Genomic DNA, 14,261 nt, shown 5'->3' on the forward strand with positions numbered 1-14,261 from the left:
CGTGGAAGGTGTCATGTAGTGATTTCAATGCTCTAGCAGAAGATTCCTTTACTTCCTGTGCTAGTAGCATCCTGTCTATCAATTTAAACAATATCATCCTTGGATTCTCATATCTATCTTTTAGCATGTTCCAGGCCACTTCGTAGTTGGCCTCGGATATGTTTAAGTGTTGTATCATTCTGTTGGCTTCCCCTCTTAGTTGAGTTTTTAGGTACTGCATTTTTTCTGCGTTTGATAACTGGTCGTTTTCATGTATTACTTTAGTAAACAGATCGTGGAAAGTTCTGCACGTTTCATACCTGCCTTCATACACAGGGATTTTTACCTGCGGTAATGTCACACCGTCCCTCCTCTGTGTGCTTTCTGGCCGTTGCATTCCTGGCCTTATTTTCTTCAAGGTTTCCCTGACTCTCCTCTTTAGTTGATTTATTCTCTCTAATTCTCCATTATCTATAGCGTCTAGTTCCTCATTTACTGCTGCTTCAATTATTAGTGTATTCACCTTTCCCATGTATTCTCTTAACTCTGACTGCAGCTCTTCATCCTCCTGCAAATCTTGTTCATTTTCTGGCCGTAATAATTCCTCGATTCTTTGCTTCCTTATCTGTATCTCCTTTACTTTCGGTGCTTTTCCTCTTTTCAGCACCCTTCCATATTCTTCCAACAGGGTTTTCCCCTCAATATATGTCTTAAATACCTGATCATGGTATTTTGTTTCAAAATATTTTTCTTTCGTTATACCTCCTTCTAGCAGCTTTTCGTGGTTATTCAGAAATTTTGCCCAATATTCTTCTAATTTTTCCTGCCTATCCCGGATGTATTGTTGAGTCCTCCGAGATTGAGAATCCTTTTTAGTATTAGAAACTAGTTTCGCTAATTCTGCTCCTATCTCCGCTTGCTTAACGTATACACTTTCCATGGTTATTTTTATAAAATTTTAAATTCAGCGGTAAATATATTAAACAATATGAACTGTATTTTATTTATTAAGCAATGTACTTAAATATGCCTATAATGTCTGGCTAATTGGCTAGTCCAAGGCCATCAAATTCACACAAAAAATTATCTGCTTATTAACAATTATATTAATTTTCTATACCTGTACTATCACGCTCTCTCGTAAGCCAGAATGTATATAAATAAAAATGTAATTGTATGCCCTTGTCAAGTTTGCAATTTTTTCAACGTTACCGTAGGTCGCTTGCCTGACTAAGTGATTTCTGTTTGTAAATAAACTGAATAGTATTACGATTTCACTAACGCTAAAATTGAAATTTTTGGTTGGATAATGTAATGAACCTTTGTATTTATAAAAGATCTGTAAATGATATATTTACTATTACTACTGGAATCTTATTCAAATTTGGCAATTAGATATCTATGTGATTAATTTTTACAGAAGTAGGTAAAATATTTTCATTTTCTAAAATAGTGAAAATTTAACTGAAATTATTATATAGAGTGGACTTTTATCGTTCTATAAGTTACGTAGTATTTTAATTTTTTCGAAATAAATTATTTAATTGAAATTAAAGCAAGCTATATGTTTATGAACGTTTCTTTTTTTTTTTTTTTTCTCAAATTATTTTTCAAATATATTTTTGTCTCTTTATTATTTATATGGTATACATTCTAAAGTACATTATTTTACTATTGATAGAGTGGAGATTGTTGTTCTAGATTGTTGAATTATAATAAAAATACAAACTTGTTAAATTGTACGATTGTAACAGTTGGAAGATTTTGTAATTATTCAAAAACTTACGGTTTTTTTTTTGTTTTCTTAGACGTCTAGGGTCCCTCGCTTCTGGTAGGCTCTGCAATCGGCTCTCGGCTATGGTACTGCTCTTAACTCTGCTATCGGCTCTCGGCTTTGGTACTGCTCTTAGCTCTGCAATCGGCTCTCGGCTTTGGTACTGCTCTTAGCTCTGCAATCGGCTCTCGGCTATGGTACTGCTCTTTGCTCTGCAATCGGCTCTCGGCTTTGGTACTGCTCTTAGCTCTGCAATCGGCTCTCGGCTATGGTACTGCTCTTTGCTCTGCAATCGGCTCTCGGCTTTGGTACTGCTCTTAGCTCTGCAATCGGCTCTCGGCTATGGTACTGCTCTTAGCTCTGCAATCGGCTCTCGGCTTTGGTACTGCTCTTAGCTCTGCAATCGGCTCTCGGCTATGGTACTGCTCTTAGCTCTGCAATCGGCTCTCGGCTATGGTACTGCTCTTAGCTCTGCAATCGGCTCTCGGCTTTGGTACTGCTCTTAGCTCTGCAATCGGCTCTCGGCTTTGGTACTGCTCTTAGCTCTGCAATCGGCTCTCGGCTATGGTACTGCTCTTAGCTCTGCAATCGGCTCTCGGCTATGGTACTGCTCTTAGCTCTGCAATCGGCTCTCGTTCTCCCGGGTCTAGTGGTCTCTCTCTGAGGGTGTTGCTGGTGTGGACTGTATAGGCTTTCTCAAACTTCCTTGAAGTATTCTTTTTCTCGATAGGACCATGAACAATATCCCTGCGTTGGCTCAGTGTAGATGGTCTTTAAGTTGTGATGGAAACACCAAATAATAGTAGCAGAGTTTATTGATGAGACTTACACTATGGATGTTGACCCGGGGTACTTTGAGTAGAGACTTAAATGATGAGCGTTGAAGACAATCACTCGCGTTAATGAATTAATAATAATTGTAATTCCTAGACAAGAGATCTTAGTTTTATATAAGTTTAAATTGGGTCAATGTAAACACGGGCCCCGCGTGATTTTGTGTATCTAATTAAGGTAAATTGTTTATCTTATGTCAGCAACTTTTGGCTGATGTCCAAATTATATTATTGATAATTGACCAAATGTGTATGTAATTTAATTAATTACGTGTGTGTGTTTAATAACAAATAAATGCATTCGATCTACTGGGTGATAAAATGATACTGTCCAATTTCGGATATGAATACTGAATATTTGATATTGGACAGTTGATTTGATACCATTACTAATATTAATTTTTCTAATGAGGAACGGATTAAAATGGCTTTGTGCTAGGAGAGTATAACAAAAATGAGCTACTAGCAATAAAAATTTATCATCAGCAGCTCGCTGATAGACGACAACCAAAAAGAGAAACTTTTGAAAGTATACTAAAACGGTTTCAACAGACTAGATACTTAGATTGTAAGAACGATTGTACTAATATGCCGATCCTCAGTGACACTAAGGATTACATATAATTGCTCTTTTCTTCACTTACAATAGTTTTTATTCGAGCAAATTTATCATAATCTAAGTGATCAGTCCGTTGAAACCGTTCTAGTATATTTTTAAACGTTTCTCTTCTTAGTTGTCGTCTATCAGGGAATTTCTAATGAAAAATTCTTATTGCTAGTAGCACATTTTTGTTGTATTCCACTAGCACCAAAATCTTATTAGTCAGTTTCTCATAAGAAAAATACATATTAGTAATGGTAACAAAGCAACTGGATCTATAAAAATAGTATAATGTTAAATTTTTAAGTAAATTTAGTGTCATAGCCGACGAGGTAGAATATTGTATGTTTTTATTAATATTTTGCGCACCAACAAACTTAACCACGAATTTATTTGGATATTTCATCCAATAGTAATAAATTAAGGATCAGACTAGATTATGATGTATTTTCTTTTCCAAAAATTATTTCTGATTAAATATTTTCACAGCCACCTAATAAAATTTCACGTAATTTGTCTTACAATTAATGTTTGGCTTAAAGAATCACTAATAACTTACAAATTAAAGCACTTAGGTATAGGGAATGCTTAAGAAATAAAAAAGTACCATAAAATATCGTTTCATTACAATACTTAAATACAGGGTGTTCCATTTAAGAAAACTCAGAAAATACTCATTCCGAGTTTCGACCCACCCTGTATACTAAAATTAAACATTTCGCTATACTGTTAATGTTTAACAATAGTAGACTATATTAAAAATCGTTTGAACATAAAATAAAAATTTGATGTCAAATCACTAAAATTCTACAGGGTGTAGATTTTGCTACGAAATTAACAAAAAAACGTAATTAACTTTTAAACTACCTCGTATAATATTACAAAATCATATATTTTAAGAAAGGAAACATCGAGGAGAATCCAAAAATGTAAAAATATACAGGGTGTTCCATTAAAAAAACCAAAAGTTTGTGTCACCCTGTCAATACGGACGACCCTGTATATTTGAAAATATTTTTAAATTATGGTACTATGTGTGCCCCAACTTTTATCTAAATAACTTTTTTTCGTATCTCTTACGACAAACGAGTAATTGGACTTTGTCACACTAATGCCCCACCCTGTATATCCCAAGTAAGATATTTTCTGGTGTTTAACAGTCTTTAGCAGTTCTCCTTCTTTGCTGAATGTCCTTGGTACTTCCTCATTAGTTTTCTTGTTGTCCAAGGTATCTTCAGCATCTGTCTATGACAGTGATGGGCAAAGTACGGCCCGCGAAAGTATTTAATGCGGCCCGTCGAGGGTCTATCAACATGGACAGCATACATATAATAGTTTTAACACAAAATGCATTTTTTCTATAATTCTGGCCCTCCTATCGAATTTCTTGAAATTTGTGGCCCTCCATTAAAAAACTTTGCCCACCACTGGTCTATGAATTCACATTTCTAATTCTTCAATTTTGTTCATGGTCGATACTTTTAATGTCCTTACTTCTGCACCATACAAAAGTACATACCAAACATAGTACTTTTCCATTCTTTGTCTTACTTTTATACTGAGATGATTATTGCAAAGATATAACTTTATTTTTATAATAATGGTTATTGCTATTATGCGTTTTGTTCCTTTGTTTCCTTTGTTTAAGTTTATTTTAATGTCCTATGCATTTTCAACTTATGCGATAGGACATTTAGTGAAAAGCAAAGTTGAGCGCCAACTATTTTTAAAAGAAAATTAAAAAACACATAAAATCGAAAGAAATTGGAAGAAAATATCTAATTATTTGAAGAAAAATATCAAACCATGTGACGTATATAACGTTACTAAATATTCGGCGGAATATTAGTCCCGTTGATAAAATATATAGTATGGTACAAATGAAGGAATAAATTTGTTATTTCGTAAACTGGTGATTTTTAGGTGCGAAAAATCCCGAAAGAGGTCGACTTTAATTTTTAAATTTTGATTTTTTGACATACATATCATACTAGTGACGTCATCAATCTGGGCGGGATGACGTGATCGATTATTATTTTAAATGAGAATAGGGGTCGTGTACTAGCTTCATTTGAAAGGTTATTCATTATCATATAAGTCAATTCTCTATTAGTAATATAAACATTAGCATAATTATTTATACAGGGTATCTAAAACTTTCTTTTTTAATTAAATTAATTGACACAAAAGAGGGGTATATATATGTTTCAAAAAAACAGAAAAAATGTTTATTTGACAGATAAACATTGCTTTTAGTTCAAATTCAATGTTCAAACTGCTAAGTTTGAAGGTGGGTGGCTGCTTGAACATGGAATTTAAGGGAAAAGCAATGTTTATTTTCAAATAAACATTTTTTTCTCTTTTCTGACCACTGTAAAACGTATTTTGCATTAAATAAATTACATACATTCTTCTTTTTGTCTCAATAAATTTATTCAAAAAAAATTTTTTTGGACACTGTATAAATAATTATGTTGATGTTTATATTAATAATATTTTAATGGAATAGCTTTTCAAAATGAACTTGCACACGACCCCTATTCTCATTAAAAAATCATCGATTACGTCATCACGCCCAAATGGATGACGTCACTAGTAGATATGATATATATGTCAAACATCATAATTTAAAAAAAAAATTAAATTCGACCTGTTTCAGGATAGTTTCAGAAGTAGTTGGCTTTATTTGACGACTATTGAAATAATGAATTTTTTCCTTTCATTTGCACCAACTGTATATTAAACCTAAAGCCAAAACTAATTTTATCACAAGAATCAATATCAAAGGGCTCCTGGGTTAAACATCGTAGATTTTCTGTACATCGAACTCTCGACATCCTTCTGATGTCTTCTCCAGGGCTTCCTGGGTCTTAGTCTAGTGAGCCCTCAGATATCTTCACTCTACCACTACTGTGAACCAGCCCGAATATATGTATGTGTACAGTGTACATCTAACGATAAACAAGCGCTAGTTGTATAAAAGTACAAAATTAATGCGCGAGAGGAATTATTTTTCAAAAAATATGTTCCTGGCGCATTCGCCAAAAATTAAAATTACAAATCTGAACATCAACAACTGCATAAAAAAAGGTGATCACAGCTCTCACTAGAAAATAACATAACCGTATATAAGGCAAAAGTGACTGAAATTTTAAAAGTATGTAACACTAACTATGGAAACCAATATGCACGAAAATTTGCAGAGAAGGAAGAATCTGCATTGAGTTTATTAAGAAGATTGTCTAATGTCGGCACCAATTGTTTTTTATACATTGATCCGCTTTATCAAACTTCCTAGAAACACCAGTGTCACTTCTTTTAGTTTATGGAATTATTGGATTATTAATAATTTTACGAACGGTTGAAATTAGTGTATGTGTGTCAAAAGTAGGGGGACGGCCGAATATTTCGCGAAATGAACATCGGATCGAAAAACTGAAAAGCTTGAAGCTTGTGTTCAATATTTTTCAAAAATCTATCGAATAGCACCAAACACGACTCCACACTCCACCTCTTAGAGATGGGGTGGGGGCTAACGTTGAAATATTTAATAGGAATCCCCATTTTTTATTACAGAGTGTAATAAAAAAATATCTACAAAATATTCTTAAAAAACTGTGTTCGTAACAAAAAAATTAGTTTACAGACTTCAGATCAGTATAGGTTTTACATAACAGCGCCATCTATCGAGAATAGAAAAAAGTCAGATAAAACTTCTTTACTTTTTCACGTAAAATCCTAATCTCCATTGAAAAAGATGGTTCTCCATTTAAGATTACAAAGTTGTCCCTTGCTCCTTTTCCAAAGAGTGGCAGTGCGGGGTCGTGTTTGGTGCCATTCGATAGATTTTAAAAAAATATTAAACACATGTTTTTTGGTTTTTCATTTGGAAGTGTGTTTCTCGAGATATTGAATCGTTTCTATAATTTACCTAGGGTATCACGACAAATAGTTTTTTTCCGATTAAAGCGTCATCTATCAACAATTTGAAAAAATGTCTAAAAAATAACTTATTTTTGCATAAGGAATTAAAATGTGCAATTAAAAATGGAGTTTCATATTTAACATTTTAAAGTTACCCCCAACCAACCTCCAGGGCGTGAAGTGTAGAGTACACTAGTGTTTTTGGTGTTATTCGAACAAATTTTTTTAAATAATTGAACACGTATTTTTCAGTTTTTCGATACGATGTTTAGTTCGCAAACTATTCGACCGTCCAGCTACTTTTGACACACCCAGTATAACTCTTTATTTTTTATTATTAAAAATCTTTCCTTCCCTATTTAAGAAAACCTAATACTTTACTCGCTTTGATTTAAGTAAAAATTATTTTTATTTATATTTATAGGCCGAGAGTAAAAAATCTGATACGCTGAAGAAGACTGAAAAAATCGTTGACAAAATAGAAGAAATTCCTAGCGAATTCGAGTGTTGTTTCTGTACGTCAAAGGTAGTATGAATTCCTTTGCTGTACATTGTATGTACATAACAGTTTGTGTTTTGCTTTTACGCTTGTTTAACCACCACTTTGCCAGTTTTTATAGTTCGAATAGATCTAGGATACTTTTTGACATGTTAGAAGTCGACAAACAAGGAATATCTATATGTTTAAGTTAAAAGATCTCAATAATAATAATTGCATAAGTTAAAGTTCATATTCATACATAAGTTAAAGTAATACATTTCGATTTAAAGTGTTCACACACCAAGTGTCGGCTTTTGTACCTTCTGCAGAATTATTATTTTGTTCTACTCCTATAAATAACCAAGTATAAATAAGTGAATAATACTTATTATACATTTTAACATATTTTTTAATGAGTTTAAGCTAAAATTAATTACGAACGAGAAGAAGCACGCCTTCAAACCTTATGGGATGAAGCAGATAATGAAGAATGTATTGTCAAGAGTGATTCGGAAATAAGTGAAGAAATAGACAATATTAATGTAAATAGTGATTATCCTGACCGGCTTAAAGATGTTGACGTTCCAAATATCACAGAAAACTAAATGTACAGATATTTTTGAGATTATTTAACTTTTTAATTGCTGGGGTTTGTCACACCCCACCTGTCTGATTGTGGCACAAAAATTCACCTGTCGGATGCCGGGTTAAGTACATATAAAATCCACAACAAAAAGAAAGATTTTTTCCTGGAGCTGGATGTATACCATCAATCACAAAAATTTAATGAAAACTTTTTGTAAAAAGTGTAATTTTTTTTATCAAAATCCCTTTAAGGGCTACATCACAGAATGTTTTCGATTTTTAACAAGATCATCATCAGATCATGTCAAATCACAAGATCATGTTAAGAACAGGTTAATTGCAAGCTGAGCCACCAAAGAAATACCAGCGTGAGAAATGGTATAAAAATATGTTAAAATCGCATATTTGGTTAAAATGTCATATGATGGATAATATTTATAAAGAAATAGGCCCTTGGGCACAGTATGACTCTCTTAACACGTGGGTTACAAAGCAAGTAGATGTGTCTCTACATGACGACTGTTAGCTTTAAACTGACAGTCATATTTAGTTTCATCTTCATCGACCCTTAGAACGATCTTTTTGGCTCTCTAAAGTTGTAAAGTTGTGCAAATAATACTGCATTGATGAATAAAGCTCAAGAAAATATCATAATGACTATTTAAATTAATATAAATATTCCTTGCATGTTTTACCTACACTAGTTACTTACCTATAGTTAAAAGTAGCCTAGATTCTCATTAATAGTTTGTTTCATAGCTTCAAAATCATTTTTGCCTATTAGGCGAGCGGAACACCCCTGATTAGAGCGATCTAAAAAGCGACCATAATAGGTGAATGGTTAATTTTGGTTATTTTACATGTTTTCGAGATCGGCGAAACCCGAAAGTTGCATAAATTTTTTCCTATTACATATTTCCGATAAACTTACCGTAATATCTTACATTTTTAATACTGTGTCAATTTTACTTATACCTATGTAAAATAAATATATAATTTATAAATTCAAAACTTTGTCACTTGTTTTTCTTTGAGTAAGGAAAAAATAAATCAAATCTCGCCAAAAAATGTTTGACAATAATTTACGATTCCTCATGAAATAAGTTTACACATTCAATGTCAAATCACTCAGGCAAAAAATTTTGGATCTCCGATTTGTTTGAAAATTGGTATATAGCTTCTGCGGGACGTAAAAATAAGATATTTAAGCTCAAATAATCTTCTTCTTATTTTTTTCTCAAAACGTTATTTTATGGGATTTTACAGTGATTTGGTACTTATTTAAACAAATTTGCATTTTATATCGTAAAGTATCAATAAAAAACATAATATTTTAATATAAGTGACTCAAAAATGTCATTATATGGCATTATAACAAGTTCTTTTGATTCAAAACAAGTTTTTGATCAAATTTTATAGTGTAGAAAATGTTAAAATAACGTTTCTTACATTTTTCTCCATTCCCAAAATACATCATCATCGATTTGCCTGAAAATTTGCACACAGATAGCCAAAATATAGGACTTTAAGTGGTCAGAAAGATTTGATTTATATTACAATACCAAAAAAGTTACATGCAGTAATATCAGACTCAAAAGTATGTTAGTCCAGTCGGGATAGCATTTGACCTTGCATGCCTAGCTGCCCAAAATTTGATTTTTCTAATCTTTAGGGGAGTTAACAGTAGCCTAAATTTAAAATCACGAATGAATTCCTCCGTTACGTTAGCCGCCATCTTGATTTTAAAGGAGAAACTGTTTTGCTCAAAATCTCCGCCATTTTTAACTTTTCAACAAAAATGGTAGGAAATAAAATTTTTCAAAATAAATCGTGTTTACAATTATTACAATTTATTTTTAACAATTTTTGTCGTTAGGTCGATATTTTCGAGTTAATTGTGCTTACAGTAGACGCCTATATTTTTGATTATGATATTGCATGTAACTTTTTGGTATTGTAATATAATTCAAATCCTTCTCACCACTTAAAGTCCTATGTTATGGCTATCTGTGGGAAAATTTCCAGCCAAATCGATTATAATGTATTTTGGCAATGGAGAAAAATGTAAAAAACGGTATTTAATGTTTTCTACACTATAAAATTTGATCAAAAACTTGTTTTGAATCAAAGTAACTTGCTATAATGCCATATAATGACATTCTTGAGTCCCTTCTATTAAAATATTATGTTTTCAATTGATACTTTATGATATAAAATGCAAATTTGTTCAAATAAACACCTAATCACTGTAGAATCGCATAAAATAACATTTTGAGAAAAAAGAAGAAGAAGATATTTTGACCTTAAATATCTTATTTTTACGTCCCGCAGAAGCTATATACTAATTTTCAGACAAATCGGAGATCCAAAATTTTTTTGCTCCAAAATTGAGTGTTTTGAGACCCTTACACATATATGAAAGGTTTCATTTGCATGGGAATAGGTCAAGGATTATGCTAACATTTTCAAAAGGAACCATTTGTAAAACCAAAAATTACAGCAAGTTAAAGTCAAAAAATCATTAATATTTATTTTCAGTTTCGCTAAAATTTCCTTTTTGAAAATTTTCCATCGATTATGCATAAACACAATATTTATATTCGTATTTAGTGACATCTAAAACATAAAAATTGACCAAAATAGGTCATTCACCTGAAAGTTGATGTTTCTACTTATAAGTATAGGAACCTATACATACTATAGGTTCCTATAGGTATTTAAGGGGTAGCTGCCGCTCGTCTATATAGCTTTCTCCCCAAATAAGATTAACGGTCAAAACGTAGAAAAAAGCAATCATGAAAACTCATATTTTACTTGGTAGTGATATACAATCTATAGAGTTTTTTCATTAGACAGGGTGTTTCATTAATAATTGTCCATATAGCAACTGGAGAAACCTTACCACAAAATACGAAGAATTAACCTAAAACACTTAAATAAAATGTGGTTCCTTACTGAGTTACAGGGTGTTTTATCTAAAAATTTAAAAAATATTATCAGCATTTTAAAACTATTCTACGTATCCTTTTTATACTTAGCAGAAAGTGCGACTACTAGACACCCTACTAAACTATGATAAACAAACGTTTCTAGCTACTACCAGAGGCGTACGACAGGGGATGGTGAATGGTTGACCCTTCTCAAATTCTACGCCACTGGAGGAATTACTATCTAAGTACCATTTTTAGATTCTCCAATATTTCTACGTAAATAACGTACTGTTTATTGGTAACGATAAAGTCATTAGTTTTCGAGATATTTGAAGTTAAATATGAAACGGCACAGTTATTTTGATTAATTTATAGTATGATTCATATGATTAAAATTTAAAAATTATTTGTACCCAGTACTTTAAAACTATTTGGCGTATCCTTATCATCTATCTATCTAATCAGCCCTAAACATCCATCCTTGGATATAGGCCTCCTCTTCCTTCTTCCATGCCTCCTTATCATACTTGGCAGAAAGTGTAGATACTGTACACCGAACTAAATTAAGATAAACAAACGTTTCTAGCTACTACCAGAGGCGTACAACAGGGGATAGTGGCTGGTTGACCCTTCTCAAATTCTACGTCAGTGACGAAATTGCTATTTTAGTGTAATTTTTTGATTTTGCAATACTTTTTATGTAAATAATATACTGTTCATTCGTAACGATAAAATGATTAGTTTTCGAGATATTTGAAATTAAAAATTAAGCGACACAATACATTAATCAAAATAACCGTGTCGTTTCATTTTTAACTTCAGAGATCTCGAAAGCTAATGACTTTATCGCTACGAATCAAAAGTATATTATTTTTATAGAAAGCATTGGAGAATCCAAAAATTGAACTATAATAGCAATTTGGCCAGTGGCGTAGAGTTTGGAAAGGGTAAACCATTCACTTTCCCCCGTCGTACGCCTCTTTTAATAGCCAGAAACGTTTGGTTAAAATAATTTAGTAGCTTGTACAGTACCTATACTTCCTGCCTAGTATGAACAGGATACATCGAATAGTTTTAAAATACTGAGCAAAAATAGTTTTTAAATTTTTAGATAAAACACCGTGTAACTCAGCAAGGAACCACATTTTATGTAAGTGTTTTGGGTTAAATCTTCGTATTTTGTGCTAAGGTTTCTCCAGTTACTATATGGACAATTATTAATGAAACATCCTGTAGAACTATACTACAAGCCGCTTAATATATTGATATTAACTATTTTTTTTTGTTTTAATTTCTAAGACCGCAAAATACTTATATTTTACATATTAAGTTTCATTTGATAGGAAATTATTATAAATTTGTAAAATATTTTGCTATACCGAGTTTTCGACTGCCTCTATGGAGTCTCTTCAGGACTTATGGTATCTCCAGGGGCCCAACTGAATGGAATTAATCCACTATATTATACTTAATGCACGCTTCGGATGATATAACATAATCGATGGTCCTCTTATACCGGAAGGTGTCGAGGTGTCTTCTTTACTCGTTATTCTCTGCGAACTTACGCCACTTTTTTCGTTCTATAGCTAATTCTTTGGCTTCCTGCCACGATTTTCCTCTATTCTTTAATATTTCCATCGCACTTTTATTCCACGTTTTCCTTGGTCGGTCTCTCCTTGTCTGTTGTCGTTCATTTTAAATAAGTGCCCAGTCCTTTTTAATTATTTCTTTTCATGAATTTTTTCCTTTAATGTTTTTTACTTTTAATTCCCTTCTAGTATCTTCGCTACGTATTTTATCAGTTCTCCTAGCTCCCACAACTTTTTTAAATACCTCATTTCCGCGGCTTGCAATCTCTTTTCTTGTTTGTCGTTCAATACCCAATTCTCTGCTCCATATGTAGTAATAGGTACGTAAATTGTTTTAAATATTACCGTTTTTGTTTTCCTTGTTATTTCGTTTTTATTTAAGAATTTTTTTATATAGGGAATGATATGTTCATGTGGCTGCTTGGTACGGTTCTGATAAAAAAAAAGATAAACCTCAGAATTTTCACGCATAAGAAGTGCTATCTTGAGCTAAATCTCCTTAAATCCTCAATTATATCAAGAAACACAAAGGTAAATCTCTACAAAACAATAATATGGCCACTATGGCCAGTTCTAACATGTGGTTCGGAGAACTGGACTGTCACAATAAGTAATGGAAACATATTAGGATGTTTCACAAATAAAATACTAAGGACTACGGAGCGGTGGATGACAATGGAGTGTGTGGATGACGATACAACTTCGAACTTTATAGAATATACCAGGAACCAGATATCTACTTCGTATGCCATGTCCTTTTAAAACGTTTGTCTTCATAGCTATATTCATTCAATTTTATTCAATGCCACCTAAATAGCATGCTTGTATTAATACCAAACCAACCTCTTCCATTCTTAAACCATAAAGCGTTTCTTCATCCTGGACTGCGTTTGCCTACAATGCAGTTATTTTGTAACAACCTATATTTGAGACCTCTGATTACATGTCCGAAGTACTCCAGCTTTTTCTTCTTGATGCTTTTTATAATCCTAGTAGTCTTGCTGAGAAGTTCTAGTAGTTTGGAATTTCGAATCCTCTCCACCCAAGATACTTTTAAAATTCAGCTATAGCACCACATTTTGAAAGCCTCAACGCAATTTAGATCGATTTTATTCACAGTCCAGGACTCGACACCATAAAGTAAGACCGAGAACACGTAGAAGCGAAGTAGGCGGATCCGAAGTGCCAAGTTTAGCTCTCTGTCACCTTAGACATTCTTCTATAAGCGTCTCTTGCCTTTTCAACTATGGATCTAATTTCGATCCAGATATCGTAAAATACATAACAATAACACCTCAACACCTCTGAAGTGGATACGAAGATGGAACAAACTCACCCAGCTAGAAAAATGCTCCTCGATAGACCCATCGGAGAACATTGGAACCTAGAGAAGGAAAGGAAGACGTGATGGAAGGAATCGATGAAGACGTGAGAAATATGGGATTACTTGCTTTACGGTGGAAGGTGATGGATAGGGATGACTGGAAAATAATTTTTGATGAGGCTAGGATCCACACATGGTTGTAAAGTCAGAATAATGGATAAAGATCGCGAACTTCTAGTAA

General features: G+C 32.8%; 1 protein-coding gene across 2 annotated transcripts in view; it reads left to right on the forward strand.

Moving 5' to 3' along the window:
- LOC114324789 (potassium voltage-gated channel protein Shab) overlaps positions 1–14,261 on the forward strand; it is a 535,540-nt gene that overhangs the window by 454,323 nt on the left and 66,956 nt on the right. For both annotated transcript variants that reach the window (XM_028272636.2, XM_028272637.2), the window contains exon 9: positions 7,536–7,637. In XM_028272636.2, coding sequence (XP_028128437.1) covers positions 7,536–7,637 — 102 coding nt within the window. The remainder of the gene's footprint in view (positions 1–7,535; positions 7,638–14,261) is intronic.

The sequence above is a fragment of the Diabrotica virgifera genome, chromosome 7 (genome assembly GCF_917563875.1).
Source record: "Diabrotica virgifera virgifera chromosome 7, PGI_DIABVI_V3a".
Taxonomy (NCBI): Eukaryota; Metazoa; Arthropoda; class Insecta; order Coleoptera; family Chrysomelidae; genus Diabrotica; species Diabrotica virgifera.